Genomic DNA, 14533 nt, shown 5'->3' with positions numbered 1-14533 from the left:
AGTGTTAAACAAATCAAAATATATTTTATATTTGAGATTCTTCAAAGTAGCCACCCTTTGCCTTAATGTCAACTTTGCAAACACTTGGCATTCTCTCAACCAGCTTCACCTGGAATGTTTTTCCAACAGTCTTGAAGGAGTTCCCACATATGCTGAGATGTTGGCTGTTGGCTGCTTTTCCTTCACTCTTCGGTCCAACTCATCCTAACCCATCTCAATTGGGTTGAGGTTGGGTGATTGTGGAGGCCAGGTCATCTAATGCAGCACTCCATCACTCTCCTTCTTGGTCAAATAGCCCTTACACAGCCTGGAGGTGTGTTGGATATAAAAACAAATGATAGTCCCACTAAGCACAAACCAGATGGGATGGCGTATTGCTACAGAATGCTGTGGTAGCCATGCTGGTTAAGTGTGCCTTGATTTCTAAAGAAATCAGGGACAGTGTCACCAGCAAAGCAACCCCCACACCATCACACCTCCTCCATGCTTCACGGTGGGAACCATACATGTGGAGATCATCCGTTCACCTACTCTGCGTCTCACAAGGACATGGCGGTTGGAACCAAAAATCTCAAATTTGGACTCATCAGATCAGAGGACTGATTTCCACCGGTCTAACGTCCATTGCTCGTGTTTCTTGGCCCAAGCAAGTCTCTTCTTATTATTGGTGTCCTTTAGTAGTGGTTTCTTTGCAGCAATTCAACAATGAAGGTCTGATCCACGCAGTCTCCTCTGAACAGTTGATGTTGAGAAGTTGAGATGTTACTTGAACTCTATGAAGCATTTATTTGGGCTACAATTTCTGAGGCTGGTAACTCTAATGAACTTATCCTCTGCAGCAGAGGTAACTCTGGGTCTTCCTTTCCTGTGGCGGTTCTCAAGAGAGCCAGTTTCATCATAGCGCTTGATGGTTTTTGTGACTGCTCTAGAAGAAGCTTTCAAAGTTCTTGAAATGTTCCGTATTGACTGACCTTCATGTCTTAAAGTAATGATGGACTGTCGTTTCTCTTTGCTTACTTGAGCTGTTCTTGCCATAATATGGACTTGGTCTTTTACCAAATAGGGCTGTCTTCTGTATACCACCCCCACTTTGTCACAACACAAGGCTTAAATGCATTAAGAAAGAAATCAATTCCAGATATTTTGATTTGTTTAACACTTTTTTGGTTACTACGTGATTCCATATGTGTTATTTCATAGTTTTGATGTAGATTTATATCCAGAGTCGCTAATGCATCAATGGCCAAAAACCAGATGTACATAAGTCAACAGAGCTTCTGATTTGAATAGTATAATTGATGAGGGGCTGTGGTCGGACCAATGACAAGATAGTGTGTCAGCGACCATCCACTCTAGATACAGACTTTATAAGAACCGACGTTGGAGATGAGAAGCAGGTACGGAGAGTTGAACATTTAATTTACACAGACATGGAACAGAACCGGGAAACAACGACAAACGAACATTAATGCAGAAGCGGGGAACAGAACTGAGGAACAGACAGATATAGGGGAGGTAATAACACGAGTGATTGAGTCCAGGTGAGTGTAATGAATCGCTGATGCACGTAACGAGGGAAGCAGGTGTGCGTAATGCAGGGCAGCCCGGCGCCCTCGAGCTCCAGGGAGGGAGAGCGAGAACAGGCGTGACAAAACTTCTATATTACAACTTCCTCCACCAACTCTGACATCTCAGAGGTTACATAGATATATCACCCTGAAATATCACAAATGGGTTTTTCATGTGGAACAACAGAAGGTAGTATTTTTGCGTTCTACTTGTCAGTGTACTAAATGACAAGCCTTCTGGCATGATGTTTGTGACTCCGTGGCCTTTATTACAGAGGTCCCGTTCCCACTTGTCCCTGAAATATGCATTCTGGGTAACTTCACAAAATGTGAATTTGAGGAATAACTTCAACATCAAACGTACAGAATATCGCCCTGTTTACCACTGCAAGAAAATGTGTTGCATTGACATAGAAATCAGATTCCCCTTCAACCAAATACCAAGACGTCTCTCTGAAATGAATAAGTGTATTCCTATGGAGAAGATGATGATTTAAGAAATAAATTAAACTACTTTGTTAAAGTTAATATGTCAACTCTTCCTGGACTATAAGGGAGCATTTCCATTGAGGTTGTTGGATGTCCGCTTGTAGATTGATGTAGCTATTGTCTCTCTAATATACTGTTTGTATTGCATTCCAGGTGACTACCTCATGAAGCTGGTTGAGATAATGCCAAGAGTGTGCAAAACTGTCATCAAGGCAAAGGGTAGATACTTTGAAGATTTTCTAATCTCAAATATATGTTGATTTGTTTAACACTTTTTTGGATATTTCATAGTTTGATATCTTCACTGTTATTCTACAATGTAGAAAATAGTAAAAAATAAAGAAAAACCCTTGAATAAGTAGGTGTGTCCAAACTTTTGACTAGTACTGTATATACAGGATGTAAAGTGTTATTTACAGAGCATTTATATACAGGATGTAAAGTGTTATTTACAGAGCATTTATATACAGGATGTAAAGTCTGTTATTTATAGAGCATTTATTTACAGGATGTAAAGTCTGTTATTTATAGAGCATTTATATACAGGATGTAAAGTCTGTTATTTATAGAGCATTTATATACAGGATGTAAAGTGTTATTTACAGAGCATTTATATACAGGATGTAAAGTCTAGTGTTATTTACAGAGCATTTATATACAGGATGTTTATATAATAACCAGGTGATGAGGGAATTATGTAATAGAGTTTACCAACCTGAAACATTCCTTTTGTCCTAGTTGGTTTTTTATTGGTAAATTTGACCAAGTGAATCAAATTGAATACTTTCCCATTGTACCTATACTTTAAATAAATAGGATCTTCCCCTGTTGGTGAAGAAGACAGAAACAGACCAAGAACCTTTGTCTCGGTTCCAAATGACATGCTATCCCCTTTATAGTGCACTACATTTGACCAGGTAGGGCACTATGGGAGGGCTGGTCTAAAGTAGTGCACTATATAGGGAATAGAGTGCTATTTGGGACGTGTCTGGCTTCCATTCCGTGCGCCATGCGATGTGTTATGTGGTAATAACGAGCTGGCATCAAAGATCAGTGGTTGGCCCAACCTGTTTACACATGAATCCCATTCTAAATCAGTGGTTGGCCCAACCTGTTTACACATGAATCCCATTCTGAATCAGTGGTTGGCCCAACCTGTTTACACATGAATCCCATTCTAAATCAGTGGTTGGCCCAACCTGTTTACACATGAATCCCATTCTAAATCAGTGGTTGGCCCAACCTGTTTACACATTAATCTCACTCTAAATCCTGATCCACTTTTCTCTCCTATCACACCTTTTCCTGTCAATACAAATCTGACATAATAAATGGCCCATTGTTTCCCATTCAACTAAAAAAACAACACTTGAGGGTGTTTTTCACAGGATGGGTATAACTCCAGCTACCGAGCCTCCCTCCCTTAAACAAGCCCAGAGACATTAGACCTGACAGGGGGAATGGCTGTACCTCCAGCCGCATGGGTCGGTGGAGGGACTGACCTCTGGGTGAACTGCTGAGCGGTGCCTCTCCTGACTCCCCAAACCCCTACCCTGTCCTGACTCCCCACACCCCCACCCTCTCCTGACTCCCCACACCCCCACCCTCTCCTGACTCCCCCCACCCCCACCCTCCCCACCCTCTCCTGACTCCCCCCACCCCCACCCTCTCCTGACTCCCCCCACCCCCACCCTCTCCTGACTCCCCACACCCCCACCCTCTCCTGACTCCCCACACCCCCACCCTCTCCTGACTCCCCACACCCCCACCCTCTCCTGACTCCCCACACCCCCACCCTCTCCTGACTCCCCACACCCCCACCTGACTCCCCACACCCCACCCTCTCCTGACTCCCCACACCCCCACCCTCTCCTGACTCCCCACACCCCCACCCTCTCCTGACTCCCCCCACCCCCACCCTCTCCTGACTCCCCACACCCCCACCCTCTCCTGACTCTCCCCACCCTCTCCTGACTCCCCCCACCCCACCCTCTCCTGACTCCCCCCACCCCCACCCTCTCCTGACTCCCCCCACCCCCACCCTCTCCTGTTGTGACAGCACCTCCAACTGCACATACGTCATGCAAACCTACAAATCAAATGTCTTCCCTCTTTATTGGACAGAGGAGCCCTTTAGGCAGCGCATGAGAGAGACACATCGAGGTTTTAATGGAAGATGTGTGTTACATAGGCTACTAGTGATAATATATTACATTATCCTAGTAGGTCACAGGCTACTAGTGATAATATATTACATTATCCTAGTAGGTTACATAGACTACTAGTGGTAATATATTACATTATCCTAGTAGGTCACAGGCTACTAGTGATAATATATTACATTATCCTAGTAGGTCACAGGCTACTAGTGATAATATATTACATTATCCTAGTAGGTCACAGGCTACTGGTGATAATATATTACATTATCCTAGTAGGTCACAGGCTACTAGTGATAATATATTACATTATCCTAATAGGTCACAGGCTACCAGTGATAATATATTGCATTATCATAGTAGGTCACAGGCTACTAGTGATAATATATTGCATTATCCTAGTAGGTCACAGGCTACTAGTGATCATATATTACATTATCCTAATAGGTCACAGGCTACTAGTGATAATATATTACATGATCATCGTAGGTTACATAGGCTACTAGTGATAATATATTACATTATCCTCGTAGGTCACAGGCTACTAGTGATCATATATTACATTATCCTAGTAGGTTACATAGGCTACTAGTGATAATATATTACATTATCCTAATAGGTCACAGGCTACCAGTGATAATATATTACATTATCCTAGTAGGTCACAGGCTACTAGTGATAGTATATTACATTATCCTAGTAGGTCACAGGCTACTAGTGATAATATATTACATTATCCTAGTAGGTTACATAGACTACTAGTGATAATATATTACATTATCCTGGTAGGTCACAGGCTACTGGTGATAATATATTGCATTATCCTAGTAGGCCACAGGCTACTAGTGATCATATATTACATTATCCTAATAGGTCACATGCTACTAGTGATAATATATTACATTATCCTAGTAGGTTACATAGGCTACTAGTGATAATATATTACATTATCCTAGTAGGTCACAGGCTACCTGTGATAATATATTGCATTATCATAGTAGGTCACAGGCTACTAGTGATAATATATTGCATTATCATAGTAGGTCACAGGCTACTAGTGATCATATGTTACATTATCCTAATAGGTCACAGGCTACTAGTGATAATATATTACATGATCATAGTAGGTTACATAGGCTACTAGTAATAATATATTACATTATCCTCGTAGGTCACAGGCTACTAGTGATCATATATTACATTATCCTAGTAGGTTACATAGGCTACTAGTGATAATATATTACATTATCCTAATAGGTCACAGGCTACCAGTGATAATATATTACATTATCATAGTAGGTCACAGGCTACTAGTGATAATATATTACATTATCCTAGTAGGTCACCGGCTACTAGTGATCATATATTACATTATCCTAATAGGTCACAGGTTACTAGTGATAATATATTACATTATCCTAGTAGGTTACATAGGCTACTAGTGATAATATATTACATTATCCTAGTAGGTCACAGGCTACTAGTGATAATATATTACATTATCCTAGTAGGTCACAGGCTACTAGTGATAATATATTACATTATCCTAGTAGGTTACATATACTACTAGTGATAATATATTACATTATCCTAGCAGGTCACAGGCTACTAGTGATAATATATTACATTATCCTAGTAGGTCACAGACTACTAGTGATAATATATTACATTATCCTAATAGGTCACAGGCTACTAGTGATAATATATTACATTATCCTAGTAGGTCACAGGCTACTAGTGATAATATATTACATGATCATAGTAGGTTACATAGGCTACTAGTAATAATATATTACATTATCCTAGTAGGTCACAGGCTACTAGTGATAATATATTACATTATCCTAATAGGTCACAGGCTACCAGTGATAATATATTGCATTATCATAGTAGGTCACAGGCTACTAGTGATAATATATTGCATTATCCTAGTAGGTCACAGGCTACTAGTGATCATATATTACATTATCCTAATAGGTCACAGGCTACTAGTGATAATATATTACATTATCCTAATAGGTCACATGCTACTAGTGATAATATATTACATGATCATAGTAGGTTACATAGGCTACTAGTGATAATATATTACATTATCCTAATAGGTCACAGGCTACCAGTGATAATATATTACATTATCATAGTAGGTCACAGGCTACTAGTGATAATATATTACATTATCCTAGTAGGTCACAGGCTACTAGTGATCATATATTACATTATCCTAATAGGTCACAGGCTACCAGTGATAATATATTGCATTATCATAGTAGGTCACAGGCTACTAGTGATAATATATTGCATTATCCTCGTAGGTCACAGGCTACTAGTGATCATATATTACATTATCCTAGTAGGTTACATAGGCTACTAGTGATAATATATTACATTATCCTCGTAGGTCACAGGCTACTAGTGATAATATATTACATTATCCTAGTAGGTTACAGGCAACTGGTGATAATATATTACATTATCCTAGTAGGTTACATAGGCTACTAGTGATAATATATTACATTATCCTAGTAGGTCACAGGCTACTGGTGATAACATATTACATTATCCTAGTAGGTTACATATACTACTAGTGATAATATATTACATTATCCTAGTAGGTCACAGGCTACTGGTGATAACATATTACATTATCCTAGTAGGTTACATAGAATACTAGCGACAATATATTACATTATCCTAGTAGGTCACAGGCTACTGGTGATAACATATTACATTATCCTAGTAGGTTACATATACTACTAGTGATAATATATTACATTATCCTAGTAGGTCACAGGCTACTGGTGATAACATATTACATTATCCTAGTAGGTTACATAGAATACTAGCGACAATATATTACATTATCCTAGTAGGTCACACGCTACTGGTGATAATATTAAGTAGAAGGATCCAATTAAAAAATGTATTCCAACAAGTGGGAAGCCATTTTATCTCTTGACCCAATTAGACTGTTACCGCTTTATTTGATTTGTGTGATTGACCGACAGCGGGAGATAATAACTGTTCCTCTGTAATGCTGCTTGGTGTTCGTTCATGCCCGGTCCCGGTCCCCTATCTCGTTATTTGATGGACAGTGAACTTGGCTAGGTTGGTGCGCGGGAGTTCACCGAGATGTCAGGGTCCGTGGTGTAGGGCACTGGCAGGTCAGCGTCAGCGCTTGGGAATGAGGAGAGATCCCCCTCCCGGCGTTGCAGAGCCTCTCCGGCCTCCAGCTAATCGCTGACGATGCGCCCCCCGACACAGACCTCATCTCTCTCAATCTCTTTCTCTGTTTCTCTCTCACACGCAGACAGAGAGGCGCGCGCGTAATAGCTATGCATTTTGTGGGACGGGAAGCACGAAAAACATCACCGGTGGCCATTTAAGTCAATATCCTGGTCTATCTAAAGGAAATATATGATTCGTCACAGGTCAGATGGTGGTTTTATAGGCTATTAAAAAGGCATGTATTAAAGACCACCTGGATATAAGAGTTAAATGATGTGTCCATATGGACTGAATATACAGTGAGTGATGTACTCTTGAACTTCAGCTGACACCAGTGTGGACTAGAGTAAGGACATCATATCACGGAACTATTTCACACAATGTTCTTATTCCGGGGGGGGGGGGGGGGATAACCTATATGCCCTCAAACGTGCAGTAAGATAATGTCATAATACACGTTCTTCGGTGTCTTGGATAGGCTATGTGGTTGAATTCTTAATCAATAAATGTGCATTTAAACGCCTGAGAATATCCGGATATTTATGGGCTATTCCTCCTCAAGCTATTAGCATGGATTACTCCATACATAGTGAGGAGGTGAACTGCAGGGCAACGCTTCAGCACATCGGTGCGACACGACAGAGAGAGAGAGAGAATGGGGGGGGGGGGGGAATCTCGAACGTGTCGCTGTAAAATGTGGAGCCACGCCTTCTCCTGCTTGACTGGCTGAGTCGCCTGTCCGCTCCATGTTGTCATAAACAAAGTGATTCCAAATACACTGGGTTGGTCCAGCGGTGTTTACATGTTTAGCCTCCCAGTAACCTTGTTAACACTAAGACATTTTGTTTTATTTCCCACCAACTGACCCAAGTTTGAACCCACTGCAAGCAAGATATCATTTTTATAACAGAGGCCCTTCCACAGATACAGACAGAGCAGCGTCACCGACTGCAGAGGGAAACGGTAGTCAAGACAGACAACAGGTTAAAGTCTCATTCTAGATTAGACAAGTTTAACCAGGGTGCGCACTACGTCACTGAACATCTCCAACTCTCAAAATAAAAACTTATCAGTTTAGTCTCCAAACAACTGTCATTAATTCGTATAGCCTAATAAAATACAATATAAACAACTTGGTTATTCCAACTAAATGCTGGATTAAATCTTTCAGACGATTGTTTAATGATTTAATTTGACCACATTCAGCTTTAATGCATGAGTCGAACAAAGCAAAGACGTGTGTTGGAATTTAAAGGGGAATTTAAAGGGGGATTAAGGAAATTATTTAAATTCGGAACCAACAGCGCTAATTGAAATGTGTTGAAAGCAGTTCAATTAAGACCCGCCCCGGGCATTACATGCAGAACTCATCACATGTAATGAGGCTAAACTGCGGAATATTTGCAACAAAGAACCTTGGATGGTTCCTATTGTTAGAGGGACTTAACACCTTTTCAGAGTTAAACCCCTGATTGTGCGTCTCCAACAGGAGGTGGTATTAAAATGCGCATGTAACAAATGGGGTTTTGGAGAAGCTGCTACTCCGTGGGCGGAGCGAGATGACACAACAATTAAAGATGAACTTTGTGTGAACTAATTTCTGTCGCCAAGCCAAGGTAACAGGAGGCCGAGACCTGGGGGAAAGGGTATAAAAAGGCCGTAGAAAACACCCAGACTTTCAGTAGCAAACAAACTCTTGCTCCACCTAAAAGTCCTCACACGTTTATCGTTGGTTTGGTTACACGACTCGTTACGCGCACTAGTACAATGGCTTTGAACACGTTGGTGGCGACCCTTTTGTGCACGATTGTGCTTCCAATCTTTCTCTTTTTAATCGCGGTGAAGTTATGGGAGGTTTATTTGATCCGTGGTCGGGATCCCAGCTGTCGAGCCCCCCTCCCTCCTGGGTCCATGGGCTTACCTTTCATTGGCGAGACGCTCCATCTCCTTCTCCAGGTAATTATAACACTTTTTTCAAACTTAGTAATATTGTATAATATTAACCTGTTGGTGTATATGTTTTCCGTTGATAATAAACAAACCATTTTTATTTATTCATTTTATTGCAGAGGAGAAAGTTCCTGCGGATGAAACGGCAGAAGTATGGATGCATTTACAGAACGCATCTCTTTGGCAACCCCACGGTGCGCGTCATGGGAGCGAACAACGTCAGACAGATTCTGCTGGGTGAACATAAACTTGTCGCCGTGCAGTGGCCCGCTTCCGTCAGAACTATTTTGGGATCGGACACGCTCTCCAATATGCACGGGACCCAGCACAAAAACAAGAAAAAGGTGCGTAGATGGTTTTAAAAAATGTTTTGGCATGAATACAATTTTTAAAATAGCAAATTCAATGTAGGGTTTTACGCATAGATGTTTGGCTAAAATCTGCACTTAATTAAAGTTCTTTTAATGTCCCTCCCGTCTTAACGAAAAGTTGCTCCTGTATTTTAGGCTATAATGAGAGCGTTTTCCCGGGATGCCTTGGAACACTACATCCCGGTGATCCAGGAGGAGGTGAGGAGCGCCGTGAGGGAATGGCTCGAGAAGGACTCCTACGTTCTAGTCTACCCCGAGATGAAGCGCCTCATGTTCCGCATCGCCATGAGGATCCTCCTGGGCTTCGACCCGGACCAGATCAAGACCGACGAGCAGGAGCTGGTGGAGGCTTTCGAAGAGATGATCAAGAACCTTTTCTCCCTTCCGGTCGATGTCCCCTTCAGCGGCTTGTACCGGGTAATTAGCGGTGCACTCAATTCTATGACATTTTTAAACAATGTATTCAGAATATTGTCAGGGCCTAAATTAATGTTAAAAAAAATACACATCTTTTATCTACAGGGATTGAAAGCCCGAAATTTAATCCACTCCAAAATCGAGGAAAATATCCAGAAGAAAATAGACAGTGGTAAAGAGGTGAAACACAGAGACGCGCTACAACAGCTGATAGACATCAGTAGGAACAGTGACGAGCCGTTCAGCATGCAGGTAATACTCTATTCTATACATGTATCCCCATCTTCAACAACAGAGACGTTGGGGGCGGCAGGTAGCTGAGTGGTTAGAGAGGAGGGGCGGCAGGTAGCCTAGTGGTTAGAGGTGGGGGGCGGCGGGGTTAGAGTGGAGGGGCGGCAGGTCGCCGAGTGGTTAGAGTGGAGGGGCGGCAGGTAGTGGCTAGAGTGTTGGGGGCGGCAGGTAGCCTAGTGGCTAGAGTGTTGGGGGCGGCGGGTAGCCTAGTGGCTAGAGCGTTGGGGGCGGCGGGTAGCCTAGTGGCTAGAGCGTTGGGGGCGGCGGGTAGCCTAGTGGCTAGAGCGTTGGGGGCGGCGGGTAGCCTAGTGGCTAGAGCGTTGGGGGCGGCGGGTAGCCTAGTGGCTAGAGCGTTGGGGGCGGCGGGTAGCCTAGTGGCTAGAGCGTTGGGGGCGGCGGGTAGCCTAGTGGCTAGAGCGTTGGGGGCGGCGGGTAGCCTAGTGGCTAGAGCGTTGGGGGCGGCGGGCGGCCTAGTGGCCAGAGCGTAGGGCCGGCAGGGCGGCCTAGTGGCCAGAGCGTAGGGCCGGCAGGGCGGCCTAGTGGCCAGAGCGCAGGGCGGCCTAGTGGCCAGAGCGTAGGGCCGGCAGGGCGGCCTAGTGGCCAGAGCGTAGGGCCGGCAGGGCGGCCTAGTGGCCAGAGCGTAGGGCCGGCAGGGCGGCCTAGTGGCCAGAGCGTAGGGCCGGCAGGGCGGCCTAGTGGCCAGAGCGTAGGGCCGGCATGTAGCCTAGTGGGCCAGTAACCAAATAAGAATTTGTTCTTAACTGACTTGCCTAGATAAATTAAGGTTAAGTAAAACACATGTTTTTTAAACCGTGCATTTATCAAGTTATTTTTCATGCATAAATAAACAGATGATAGATGGACATTTAAACCAGCTGTGGTGTTATAAGAATCTTTGCTCAGTGAGTAAAACAAAATAATTCTATCTGAAGGCAATTAAGGAGTCAGCCACAGAGCTTTTATTTGGAGGCCATGAGACCACTGCTAGTACAGCCACCTCACTGGTCATGTTCCTGGGACTCAATCCCGACACGCTCAACAAACTCAGACAAGAACTGCACCAGCAGGTAAGAACCTGTTATTTATAGCCGGGAATCATCAATTCAGTCAATCAATATTCATCCAGTCATTTACTAGGACATTAATAACGTCCTTTAGATCTCATTGGCTTATGGAATGATTGTGAAATAATACTCTGTCACCGCTCTCTCTCTGTCTCGCTTTCTGTGTCTCGCTTTCTGTGTCTCGCTCTCTCTCGCTTTCTGTGTCTCGCTTTCTGTGTCTCGCTCTCTCTCGCTTTCTGTGTCTCGCTCTCTCTCGCTTTCTGTGTCTCGCTCTCTCTCTCGCTCTGTCTCGCTCTCTCGCTTTCTGTGTCTCGCTCTCTCGCTTTCTGTGTCTCGCTCTCTCGCTTTCTGTGTCTCGCTCTCTCTCGCTTTCTGTGTCTCGCTCTCTCTCGCTTTCTGTGTCTCGCTCTCTCTCGCTTTCTGTGTCTCGCTCTCTCTCGCTTTCTGTGTCTCGCTCTCTCTCGCTTTCTGTGTCTCGCTCTCTCTCGCTTTCTGTGTCTCGCTCTCTCTCGCTTTCTGTGTCTCGCTCTCTCTCGCTTTCTGTGTCTCGCTCTCTCTCGCTTTCTGTGTCTCGCTCTCTCTCGCTTTCTGTGTCTCGCTCTCTCTCGCTTTCTGTGTCTCGCTCTCTCTCGCTTTCTGTGTCTCGCTCTCTCTCGCTTTCTGTGTCTCGCTCTCTCTCGCTTTCTGTGTCTCGCTCTCTCTCGCTTTCTGTGTCTCGCTCTCTCTCGCTTTCTGTGTCTCGCTCTCTCTCGCTTTCTGTGTCTCGCTCTCTCTCGCTTTCTGTGTCTCGCTCTCTCTCGCTTTCTGTGTCTCGCTCTCTCTCGCTTTCTGTGTCTCGCTCTCTCTCGCTTTCTGTGTCTCGCTCTCTCTCGCTTTCTGTGTCTCGCTCTCTCTCGCTTTCTGTGTCTCGCTCTCTCTCGCTTTCTGTGTCTCGCTCTCTCTCGCTTTCTGTGTCTCGCTCGCTCTCGCTTTCTGTGTCTCGCTCTCTGTCTCGCTCTCTCTCGCTTTCTGTGTCTCGCTCTCTGTGTCTCGCTCTCTGTCTCGCTCTCTCTCGCTTTCTGTGTCTCGCTCTCTCTCGCTTTCTGTGTCTCGCTCTCTCTCGCTTTCTGTGTCTCGCTCTCTCTCGCTTTCTGTGTCTCGCTCTCTCTCGCTTTCTGTGTCTCGCTCTCTCTCGCTTTCTGTGTCTCGCTCTCTCTCGCTTTCTGTGTCTCGCTCTCTCTCGCTTTCTGTGTCTCGCTCTCTCTCGCTTTCTGTGTCTCGCTCTCTCTCGCTTTCTGTGTCTCGCTCTCTCTCGCTTTCTGTGTCTCGCTCTCTCTCGCTTTCTGTGTCTCGCTCTCTCTCGCTTTCTGTGTCTCGCTCTCTCTCGCTTTCTGTGTCTCGCTCTCTCTCGCTTTCTGTGTCTCGCTTTCTGTGTCTCGCTTTCTGTGTCTCGCTTTCTGTGTCTCGCTTTCTGTGTCTCGCTTTCTGTGTCTCGCTTTCTGTGTCTCGCTTTCTGTGTCTCGCTTTCTGTGTCTCGCTTTCTGTGTCTCGCTCTCTCTCGCTTTCTGTGTCTCGCTCTCTCTCGCTTTCTGTGTCTCGCTCTCTCTCGCTTTCTGTGTCTCGCTCTCTCTCGCTTTCTGTGTCTCGCTCTCTCTCGCTTTCTGTGTCTCGCTCTCTCTCGCTTTCTGTGTCTCGCTCTCTCTCGCTTTCTGTGTCTCGCTCTCTCTCGCTTTCTGTGTCTCGCTCTCTCTCGCTTTCTGTGTCTCGCTCTCTCTCGCTTTCTGTGTCTCGCTCTCTCTCGCTTTCTGTGTCTCGCTCTCTCTCGCTTTCTGTGTCTCGCTCTCTCTCGCTTTCTGTGTCTCGCTCTCTCTCGCTTTCTGTGTCTCGCTCTCTCTCGCTTTCTGTGTCTCGCTCTCTCTCGCTTTCTGTGTCTCGCTCTCTCTCGCTTTCTGTGTCTCGCTCTCTCTCGCTTTCTGTGTCTCGCTCTCTCTCGCTTTCTGTGTCTCGCTTTCTGTGTCTCGCTCTTTCTGTGTCTCGCTCTCTCTGTGTCTCGCTCTCTCTGTGTCTCGCTCTCTCTGTGTCTCTCTCTCTCTGTGTCTCTGTCAGGAGGAACTAGGTGTGGATCTGCTGGGGCAGAATGTGAACATTGAGGTGTTGGAACAGTTAAAGTATACAGGCTGTGTCATCAAAGAGACCTTGAGGATAAACCCACCTGTACCTGGAGGCTTCAGAGTGGTGCTGAAGACCTTCCAGCTCAATGTAAGTCCTTTTTGTTACAGATTTGAATACAATACTAACCTGTCTATTTGATGGGATGGTGACTGTGAAACTCCAGACCAGTTGTCTAACAGTGATGTTCTATGTTTCCAGGGTTACCAGATCCCCAAAGGCTGGACCATGATCTACAGTATCTGTGACACCCACGACGTGGCCGACGTGTTCCCCAACAAAGAGGAGTTCAACCCGGAGCGTTTCATGGACAAATCTTCTGAGGACTCCTCGCGCTTCAACTACATCCCGTTCGGAGGCGGCTCCAGGATGTGTGTCGGAAAAGAGTTTGCCAAGGTTCTCCTGAAGATATTCCTGGTAGAGCTGACACTGCAATGTGACTGGACTCTATCGAACGGCCCCCCGACCATGAAGACCGGCCCTACGGTCTACCCCGTTGACAACCTGCCCACTGTGTTCAGGAGTTACAGCCGTACCTAGTGACAAACACGCCTCCATATTAAAGCTATGAAATTGTAAATATAAAATATTGTAATGAGTTTTAGATTAAATGATTCATACTTGATATGTGAAAATACATAGTTGTGTATATCTTCTGTTTTATAGAAACAAACGACACTCTCTCATTCCATTATTTATATTACACGTTGTTGTATGGGTTTTATTTAATAAAAACATGTTTTGGAAGTAAAAAACAACATTTATTGACATGACATTTAGACCTGGTATTGAGAACACGTTGCGTCACAATTTCAGACTAAATCTAAACCAACATAACCTCGACGTTT

General features: G+C 44.4%; 1 protein-coding gene across 2 annotated transcripts; it reads left to right on the top strand.

The window, feature by feature from the left end:
- The first annotated feature begins 8788 nt into the window (after positions 1-8788).
- Positions 8789-14320, top strand: LOC116373441 (cytochrome P450 26A1-like). 2 transcript variants are annotated; one of them, XM_031822050.1, is made up of 7 exons: positions 8789-9400; positions 9514-9738; positions 9901-10182; positions 10288-10434; positions 11406-11540; positions 13623-13775; positions 13887-14320. In XM_031822050.1, exons 1-7 carry the CDS (start codon positions 9212-9214, stop codon positions 14223-14225), a joined length of 1470 nt encoding a protein of 489 aa, XP_031677910.1. In that variant the 5' UTR covers positions 8789-9211; the 3' UTR covers positions 14226-14320. The 2 variants fall into 2 exon arrangements, with proteins under 2 accessions (XP_031677910.1, XP_031677909.1); XM_031822049.1 differs by having other exon boundaries at positions 8805-9400; positions 13626-13775.
- The last annotated feature ends 213 nt before the right edge of the window (positions 14321-14533 follow it).

The sequence above is a fragment of the Oncorhynchus kisutch genome, unplaced genomic scaffold (assembly GCF_002021735.2).
Source record: "Oncorhynchus kisutch isolate 150728-3 unplaced genomic scaffold, Okis_V2 scaffold4052, whole genome shotgun sequence".
Lineage (NCBI taxonomy): Eukaryota > Metazoa > Chordata > Actinopteri > Salmoniformes > Salmonidae > Oncorhynchus > Oncorhynchus kisutch.
The sequence above is the reverse complement of the archived record's forward strand: the minus strand, read 5'-3'. Positions and strand labels throughout refer to the sequence as shown.